Source organism: Topomyia yanbarensis, chromosome 3, assembly GCF_030247195.1.
Source record: "Topomyia yanbarensis strain Yona2022 chromosome 3, ASM3024719v1, whole genome shotgun sequence".
Lineage (NCBI taxonomy): Eukaryota > Metazoa > Arthropoda > Insecta > Diptera > Culicidae > Topomyia > Topomyia yanbarensis.
The window spans coordinates 67,287,598-67,297,710 of record NC_080672.1 but is presented as its reverse complement, the minus strand read 5'-3'; the positions used below and the strand labels follow the sequence as shown (position 1 = coordinate 67,297,710).

Sequence of the window (10,113 nt, the reverse complement as noted above, 5' to 3'; positions counted from 1 at the left end):
TCGATATTAGCAACAGTAGTGAGTAGACTGGAGATGTCGGCCAGCGGGCTAGCAAGGGCAGCTAAGGAGGAAAAAACACGAAGTTGGAGAAAATCGGGATATCGTTGTTCTCTAATATTCTCCCCAATCTGATAAAAATTGAATTGAGGCATGGCTTATTATGATTGAGCTAGAATAATTAACTTTTTAAACTGACGAGGTAGAAAGTCTTCGACAAAAATGTAGAAATGCTCGTAATGAAGAATTATATTGAACAACTTGAACTTGTAGGTCTTCATGTTATCGATTTATAAAGCGTTTTCTAAGGCCCTTGTTTGGAACATGGTTTGCATGAAAAGTCACAGTGAAAGTTATATTAAAAAAAACTACATTTAAGGATGTTGCAATAGAAAACGCTTTATTAATCGATAACTTTAAGTCCAAGTTGTACAACAAAATTCTTCATTACGAGCATTTCTAAAACTTTGTCGACGACACCAACTTTCTACCCCGTCAGTATAAAAAGTATTTTTTTTTTAGTTTGATCGTAGTAAGCCATGCCTAATTTTGATTTTTATCAGTTTGTGGGGAATATTCTGACAAACAATTCGTCCAAAGATACCCTATGAATATATTCGATGGTTTGACCATATAAGTAACGGTTTGCCCAATACTCGGATTCTGATTGCCCAGCGAACCCTTCTTTTCAGGGCGGCCTAGGTGCCTCTACAGAATTTCGGATTTTCGTAACAAAAAAAGTGAACAAATAAATAAATTACTTTTACCGTATATTCTTCCTTAATACTTAACTGGTCTAAAAAACGACCGGTCCGCTGCTTCTGACGATGGCGGAAAGCGAACGGTTGCTTCCGACCGGCCGGGACTACAACGGCCGCGTTCTCCTGTGATAGTTGGCTGCTCCTTAACAATTAGGTGAGCTTTGCTCCTTTGTCGGAACCTCCCTAGCGACGTGGTGACGAATCACCGGATTCTTTGCTCCCCGTAAAGAATCCCAGAAGACACCGCAGTGTTCTTCCCAGTGGGAGCCGCTGTCAACCCTGCTTCGCCCTCCTTGGCTATTAGCTGGGAAAGAGAGCAAGGCTCGTTCGGCTTACCCTTCCCAGCGAGGGCGGAATGATGCGTCCAGATCCTTTGCGGTTAGCCGAGGAAGCGAAAACTCCTTTATAATTAGCTTCCCCTGACGGCGATCCAGCACCACACACAATATGAGTGCCCAAACCACGGGCCGACACTTTCCGACAGATATCTTCCATCACACACGCGCACTTCACACAATTGCGGTTGTGACTGTTAACTGTCCTGGAACAGTTTATGGAGAACGTCTTGCATATACCGTGGTCTGTCGCTAACTAAACTATCACCGCGATGGCCGCCTTCAACCCGAGCAAAACAAAACCGACGATAACAAACCGTCTTGATGCATAGCTGTCATCGCCCTTGCAGTATATCCAGCAACTAATTGAACAGCTTATTTATCTACAAACATAAAACAAAAATTATCTAACCTAGGTACACGAACAAAACCGTTCACATACGCGAAAATGAACAAAATTTATATGAACAAGTGAACGGTACCGAACAGCGGTGAGCATAATTTTACATGTCAACAAATACACTCTACGGAGTGTATACCCACAAATAGATATATTTCCCAGTGCTAAATTGTTACCCTGACGGGTTTCAACCTCTAGTGAATTAAGTTCACGTTTTTGGGGCTTCCGACCACTATGCAACGGTGTCTTTTGATGACCCCTTCTCGACAACAAACATTTACCCAATTTGTTGAGCTGAGTCGTTTGGTTCACAAAACTAGGTCCAGGCCTCTGAAAAAATCTTCAAAATTTGAGGGTTTATGTACGTTTCTTTTAAAATAAACGTTAAAAAAATCAAAACCCCCCCCCCCCCTGAGAATTTTATGTGCACGGGCCTGAGCGGTAGTGTAGTGCAGTCCCACCCAGTGAGCAAATTTTCTGGCAGAGACCGCTCTGCCAGATTTCTGTAAGTCTTGGTTTGGCAACCCTGTCAGATTTCTGCGCGTATCCTGTCGGGTTAGTTGAGCTAGGGCGAACTCGGTTTCGCTCGCGTTTTCTGACAAATTTTTACAGGAACCGAGCAAAACCCTGGCATAACTCGGACATAAACTGTGCAAAGATCCTGGCAATTCCTACCTGGTAGAATTTAGCACGAATCGAGCAAAACATCTGACAAAGATGTGGCAGGAAGCGTGCAGAGATCTTGGCCGTACATTTCTGACTGAATTCTGGATAAAAGTGAGCAGCATCGGTTGGTTTAACCGCTTCTGTCAGAAACGGTTATTGCATTTGAGCGAATTCGTTGCCAGAATTCTCGCACAAATCGCGCAAATTGCTTGCAGAAACTCTGCCAGCATCAATTTCGCTTTGCTCAACTTTTGCTAAGTTTCTGCTTGCCACGCTGACCGGGCAATCACCGTGGCAAGCAGAAAGTTAGCAAAAGTTGAGCAAAGCGAAATTGATGCTGACAGAGTTTCTGCGAGCATTTTGCGCGATTTGTTCGAGAAGTCAGGCAAAGAATTCGCTCAAATGCAACAACCGATTCTGACAGAAGCGGTTAAACTAACCGATGCTGCTCACTTTTATTCATAATCCAGCCAGGATTGTACGGCCAAGATCTCTGTACGCTTCCTGCCACATCTTTGTCAGATGTTTTGCTCGATTCGTGCTAAATTCTACCAGGTAGGAATTGCCCGAATTGTCACGATCTTTGCACAGTTTATGTCTGAGTTATGCCAGGGTTTTTCTCGGTTTCTGTCAAAATTTGCCAGAAAACGCGAGCGAAAACGAGTTTGCCCTAGCTCAACTAAACCGACAGGATACGCGCAGAAATCTGACAGGGCTGCCAAACCAATACTGACAATTTTGGACCATCCTGGAATCTAGTAGTCACCAATTGTGACGCCTTGCAGTGATGCTCCCCCGGCGGCCGCTGGTGCGGGAGGCCCGGGTAAGTAGCTGTAAAGTCAAGCCCGATCGAAATCCATCCGCCGGCTAATTTTTGCCTACAGGTACCACAGCCAGAAAAGGTTACAGCCCAGAAGCACTCAGCAAACAGTCTACCACCCAACAGCAGTGGCAAACTAATTCTTTCCAATACGGGAGCAACGGTAGCCTCACCGAACACCCTACTAGCTCAAATAAAAATGTGAATGGCCTAAACACGAACGCCCGCTTCCCCGTGCTGGCCAAGTCCGGGGAAATTCCGCCTAACTGCAATGCGCCCCCGGCGGCTGCTGGTACGGAAGTGCTGGCAGGGTGTTGTGGGTGAACTGTTCTTGCCGATCCATGTAACAGTGACCACTTCCCTATCTAAGTTACATTACTACCCGTCGAAGGCAGGGGTTCTACAATCCGTAGGACTGGCCCCGCTACGAAGAGTCCATCGACGACCTTATAAATAGGGACGAGTCATACACTCCGGACAAACTCACTAAAATCTTTAATCGTACCTTTGTTTCCTGTATCCTCAGAACAAGTAGTAACCTTCCCCGACAGGCAGTGCACTGGTGGTGCCCAGAAGTCATGAGAGTCATGCGTGCACTGAAGAAGACTTCTATGGACGACCCACACCGAAACCAGCGAGCTGATGACTTCAGAAAGGCCAGAACTCTGACGGAGAGTTGACGCTCTAAGCGGAAAGCGGCTGCACAGTGGCTACGCCATCGTCGTTAACGAATGCACGATTGATCCCACAACCATCGGTAACGAACTAGGCGGGCACTTAGCCTCCCTGTCCGCAGACACCGTCCTCCCAGCTGTGTTTATGAGAATCAAACAAAGGGCCGTTCGTTTGGAACCTGATTCAGGTCAAGTATACAACCAGCCTTCCACCGGAAGCGAACTGTATCGTAGAACCCCTGCCTTGTACGACACTAGAATCGGTACATGGCAAGTCTACTGAATTGGATGACGTTGGTTACCCTCACCGACACTTCGACATTCCCCGCTTGTAGCCAAGCGAGCGATTTTGAACAGCATTAACCGCATTTGGAGCGGTGAACCGATGCCCTCTTCATGGAAGGATCCTATCTCCATCCCAAAGCGATGTCAGGAGAACAGAACGCCCGATGATTTCCTCCCAATCAGTTTACTCCCATGATTTGCCAAGACGATGGAGCGAATGGTCAACAGACGGCTGATGGACCTACTGGAGGAGCGAAAACTTCTGGGTCATCGCCAGTTCGCGTTCCGACGTGGGGCAGAAACTGGTGCCTACCTCGCCAGCTTCGGAGAGGTGGTACGCCAATCCGTAACCGACGGCCTGCACGCCGATATCGCGATATTCAACGTTGCGAAGGCATATAATACCGTGAGGCCTCATGGAGTACTGCAACAGCTGGCCAACGGGGGATCACCGGACACATGGGCCGCTTCTTAAGCGACTATCTTTCCGACCATACATTCAACGTAGGAATCGGGGGTGTCCAATCCGACGCCTTTCCGGAGACCAACGGTGTCCCCTAGGGATCCATTCTCGCTGTAACACTGTTCCTGTTGGACATGAATTCTTTGTTCGCGAACCTGCCGGCTGAGATATATGTTTTCGTCTACTCCGACGACATCGTGTTGGTCGCCATAGGAAGGGCATCGGGTGAACCCGTCGTAAGCTTCAAGCCGTCGTAAGTGCGGTGAGCCGATGGGCGGTATCAGTCGGTTTTAACATGGCACCTGCTAAAATCGTGATTGCACACTACTGCAACAAAAAGACACATTGCGGAGGCAGATCCTACTGGACGAGGCGTTCATTCCTTACCGTAAGGAACCGAAGATCTTATCCGGGGACCGTCGGCTCACTTTCGCGCCTCACTTCCAACATATCAAAGCCGACTGCCGGAGCCGGTTGCGACTAATTAAAACAATAAGCTCCCTGCACAAGCGCTGCAATCGATACACTGCATTGAATATTAGCCAGGTCCTAGTTCACAGCAATATACTATACGGGGTTGAGCTGACTTGTTGCAATATGGAAGAGCTCATCAACATGTTGGGCCCGCTATACCACGGAACAATTCGCGCTACCTCTGGCCTGCATGGATGCCGGGATTCTCCTTCGTTGGGCGGCTGCGATCACCATCGCTAGAAGAGCATTGGGATTTTTAGAACGTACAGCCAGAGAGGACTGCTTCCTGATACAGACAGCTAACGAAATCCACCGGGAATACACAGACATGGATCTGCCACCGATCGCCCGCTTACACAGAGTTCGTGACCGGACCTGGCACGTCCGTGGACCCAACCTGGACACAAGTCTGTCTGCATAACTGAAAGCCGGTGCTGCTGGTAGTGAAGCCAGAGCCGAATAAAACCGTCTGATGGCCACCAGGTATAGCAATCACGCGCGGATTTTCGCCGACGGCTCCAAGATTAGTGATGAGGTCGGTATAGGAGTAAGCGGAATCGACCGGCACCATGCTCAGTTTCTCAGCGGAGGCGTCAGCTATCGCCCACGCCGTGGTCCAAAAACCAGAAGATATACCCGTCGTCTTGCTGTCGGATTTTTTATTAGTCATCTCCACCCTCGAGTCGGGAAAATCTCGCCACCCCGTCATCCAGGCTATCGAGGTCGAGTACGACCCAGTCACAACAATTTGTTGGGTCCCCGGTCACTGTAGCATCGACGGCAACGAAAGGGCTGTCCGCTTGGTGGCCAGAGGGAGACACGCCCGCCGACATCTCACCAGACTTGTCCCAGCCGCAGACATAGGTAAAGTTAAGGATATCCGAAAGTTTCGTGTCTGGCGCAGCAATACCGGACACCTCCAGCACCTCGAAGGCTCGCTCGATCGCTGAACAGATCGGGCTGACAGAAGAGAACAACGAGTACTGTCACGGCTCAGAGTTGGGCATACAAAAGTCTGCCATGCTCACACCGTGTCGCGTGTCCCTCCACCAACATGTGTTACATAAGGTACCCGAACCACGGTGGAACATATTTTAGTGAACTGTCCGGAGAACATCGACCTCCGTCAGCACCATAACCTACTGAACTACATCAGAAAGATCCTCGCCAACGACCACGCCCGAGAGGAAGTGTTACAATCGTTTCTTAAGAATGCGGGACTCTTCGACCTTCTCTGACGAATCAACCACACCGTTTCTCCAGAAAAAAATACAACAGCAACCAGCAAATAAAAAATTACCATTTTTTTAAAATATACAAACTGACTTTGTATTTCGCGTTGGGTATAAACTTATCAAATAAATGAGCATTATCTCCTGTCGTCATTAAGTAATAAAAGATGCTGTCAAGTGATTAAAAATATAGACATAACACAGCACGTAACAAAATTCAAAGTTCATAAATTAGGGAGGTACGAAAATTAATACCTCACAGATAGCAGTCTTTGTTCCGAAAATAAAAAAAATGTGCCTCAACTGGAAAGCAAACCGGCATCTAATTAGAATCCTTCAACTGTTCCATGGTGTGAAAATAGCTTGCATTCAGATTCTTTCGATTGCGATCGAAAGGACTGCCCCGGTTTCCCGCGGATGGAAGCTTCACTGGACGAGGCGATTTTCGATGATATCGAATCCGGTGCTCATCCAACTGTGAGATCATGTAGAAACGTTTGCTGCACGTCGAACACTGGATCATTTTGAAACGGTCCTCACAGTCAGCGTTAGAAGGCCCACTGATTGGTTCCGGGGTTTCCGAGAGAAGCTGATTTTTGATCAACGGAACATCCTTTGAGGATAGTGAAACGTACGATATGGGCAATTGGAAGAACGTTTGCTGATTGTTCAGAGTAGCTAGTGGGACTGGTAGTTCACGGTGATAGTTCAGATTGTGCGCTTCAAGGTCGGTTACAGATTCGAACGTGGCTTGGCACTCTTCGCAACGAGTGACTGTTACGATGGGTGAAATCGAGGTTGATCCCGTCGTTATCGAACTTCGACCGTCATCCATATGTTGCGAAAAAATAGGTGATGGGATGTTGTTTCCTTCCGGATTGTAATTGGTACGCAATTTTTCCAAATTTCTTATAAACGATCGATCGTTTTTAAGTGGTTCTTCGGCAATCTTCACTGATGGCGTTTCTTCTACTTCCTCGTCCTCTACGTTTTCGCCGTCAACGTTTGATATCTGTTGAGCGCTTTTCCTGATAGAAAAAACAACCCGCCGAATAAATTCAAACGAAGAAATCGACCGATTCTCCTTTAGAAAAAGCAGATGGTACACTTCCCGTATAAATTTGATAAGTTTGAATTGCAAACACTCTTCAAGATGCTCGTTCAACGAGTCATCGAACATAAACCTCTTCCGACAAGATGGACATTTTTTCTCTTTATAGTCTGCTGGCAAACTAAAAGTAATATTATTCTCCTTTAAAACGTCAAGCTCCATGACATCATCCTCTTCAAATTCTTTTTCAGTATATGTAAAAAATCCCGACTTTGCTGCACAAGGTGGCGTTCCTTGAAATCTAATGGGAAAATAATATCAAACAAAAAATATTCCTTCAAAAAGGTATATCCTACCTTCCCCTTATTGCTTCCTCAATCTGCCGCTGCTCTTCTTCTACATTGTTTTGCTTCTTCATGTTCACGCTACAACCGAGCACCCGCTGCATCACTTCCTTATCCAAACTCTTTTGATATGCAATCGGTCGACCAATACCGACATTCATCATTCTGTACGTAACGTCATTCACTTCAGCTCTGATGACGCCTGCTGAAACCACCACCGTCGGGATAGTGTCTTCCCTTTGCACCGCAGCACCATTCTTATCATTATTACGTTGCTCCTGCAGCCCAACCAGATATCGGGCAGCCAACAGCGCAGCCACATTGTCGATCGTCTGCCGGCGGAACGTGTACGCGTGTTTCAGGTAGGAAATGCACAGAACACAAATCTTCTGCGGCAATCCGTCGTCCTTGCTGATGTCGATTCCAGCAACTTCGGTTACCAGCTTGCCGATCGGCATCGTCCAGCGGGGACATTCGCGAGGGTGTTCATGCAGATACGGTGGGATTTTGGCGAATAGGCTGTGCGATCCCGGGGCCGAACAAATCCGACACAGTCCGGCAATGTTTCTCGACAGATCGGTGTTGGTGCCGATCATCGTGACGGTAGCTGAGTGCTGTAAAAATAGGCAATCTATTCTTGTTGAAAATAGACAATGAAAGCGAAAGGATTTAATTACAATAAATTACCTTCAAAATTAAACAGGACGACGAACTTCCGCTTCACCTGCGAAAACGACAAAAGCGTTCGAGTGTTGTGTTTATTTTCAAATTTTTGACGTTTCTGAGCGAAGCGCGGGTGTGCCTGTCACGAATCAGAAGGTATGATGAAAACGAAGGTGTGCCAGAGTCAGGGTCCAGCAGGGTGGCCAGATAGAATTCCTTAACATCGGTAGGGTCACTAAAAGTTTATCGGTAGTTATCAGTTCCCGGATAGTATTTTACAATAGCATTTACCCTACGAACAATCATAAAACAATAACTATTATAGTTATTACTGTTTCAACATTGTTCGATGCCAAGTTCTCACGGTAGATTTACAATAAAATTTCATGTAACAAAAAATTTCACTGTTCATCAAAAAACTGATACAGTGCATTCAAATTAAATTTTACTGTTTTTGAGAAAAAAATGTATGGAGAAAAAATGATTTTTTATGTTAAGATACATAACCACCCCCTTTTTCACTGTAAAAGTTTATTTTAAATTGAAATTTACTGTAAAAACGTTAAAGTTTATTGTTTTTGTATTGTAGCATAACACTAAAACTTACTGTAAATTATTGTAAAATTACTGTACTGTCACAGTGAAAATCATGGTTTTGTTACTGTACATTTCTATTCGGGTTGGCCGGGTTATTGTCCCAAAAACGTAGTGTTGACATAGAATTGTAAAATACTGAAAACACAGATCTCAGACCAAATCCAACTCAAAAATGAATGTTGAGTAGGATGTGGCCAAAATCAATAAAAATCGGTAGTTTTCGGTAGGGATAAGAAAATATCGGTAGTTTTACCTCGGCCGTCTGTGAATCGGTAGGGAAGATCAAAATCGGTAGGACTACCGATAAATCGGTAGGTCTGGCCACCCTGGTAGCCAGGCTAACCGAAAAAGTATTAGGTTTTACACCAACCGACATAACCCCACAAAATGAGCCGGATGAACTTTGTTTGACAATTCTCGGTGGTTTGTTTACATGGGAGTTAAGTGAGTTCGAATGTAACAGAATAGCACCCGTTGCACTCGCACTCACGCAAATGACAAAGTAAACAAACCACCGAGAATTGTCAAACATGAACTTCATTCATCATAAATTCATTCGTGTCGTCATCTTGTAGAACTCAATGGAAACATTATTCCGAATAAAACATTTCGCGACAAACATATGATTACGGCTTAAAAGCCAACTGTCAAATTTCTCTTTGAAAGGAAATTCCGAACAAACCGTTACTCGCCAATCACAGATGTTGGCAGTAAACAAAAGAGAAAAGTTTTCTTTTTCGTTAACTGCTCTGAACTGTGTTTAGCCAGTAACAGTTTATCCGGGATTTCCTTCCAAAGAGAATTTTGACAGTTGGCTTTTAAGCCGTAATCATATGTTTGCCGAGATTTGGCTGTCCCGCATATAGTTAAAACATACACGGATACGAAAAACTACCAAAAGTTTTTTGACTCAATCTCGGGGTATCGTGGTAGGGTGGCTCTAATAAAAAAAATTATACACGAACTTTAACCCATATAATCCAACGATTCCACATATTGTTTGGATTATACCCTGAACAGGTCATTAGGCTCTTGGATCATAAGATGTTTATTAGGGGGTGCTCCTATAGTTGAGGTGTACCAATAGTTGCAGTAGTATACGCCTAACTAAGGTACCAAGGTAAATATTTTTTTATCGATTCATCGCACTAAAATTATGCGACAATAAAATTGTTATCCTTGAAATTTGCTCAAATAACTGTTAAAAAAGATTTTCTTTGAATTTTGAGCTCTCTTGCACCTACAGTTGACATCGTGTACCTGTAGTTGCAAGTCCCATAAGAATTCAAAGGGATTTGCAACAATAGGAACCAAAATTAGCGATTGCACCACTATTGGTAAATGTGTTCCT

The 10,113-nt window shown here is 45.1% G+C and overlaps 1 protein-coding gene across 2 annotated transcripts; it reads right to left on the bottom strand.

Moving 5' to 3' along the window:
- Nucleotides 1-6,215: 6,215 nt before the first annotated feature.
- On the bottom strand, nucleotides 6,216-8,287 carry LOC131688492 (uncharacterized). Of its 2 annotated transcripts, none has more exons than XM_058972782.1 (3): nucleotides 8,190-8,287; nucleotides 7,515-8,133; nucleotides 6,216-7,459 (listed from the first exon to the last, which is right to left on the bottom strand). In XM_058972782.1, exons 2-3 carry the CDS (start codon nucleotides 8,096-8,098, stop codon nucleotides 6,430-6,432), a joined length of 1,614 nt encoding a protein of 537 aa, XP_058828765.1. In that variant the 5' UTR covers nucleotides 8,099-8,133; nucleotides 8,190-8,287; the 3' UTR covers nucleotides 6,216-6,429. The 2 variants fall into 2 exon arrangements, with proteins under 2 accessions (XP_058828765.1, XP_058828766.1); XM_058972783.1 differs by having other exon boundaries at nucleotides 7,515-8,116; nucleotides 8,190-8,279.
- Nucleotides 8,288-10,113: the final 1,826 nt, after the last annotated feature.

Excerpts from the sequence above, each read along its gene's own strand:
- LOC131688492 (XM_058972782.1), bottom strand. The coding sequence starts at position 8,098 with ATGATCGGCACCAACACCGATCTGTCGAGAAACATTGCCGGACTGTGT. Across the intron at positions 7,460-7,514 it reads GAGGAAGCAATAAGGGGAAG|ATTTCAAGGAACGCCACCTT; the intron begins GTAGGATATACC and ends TTTTCCCATTAG.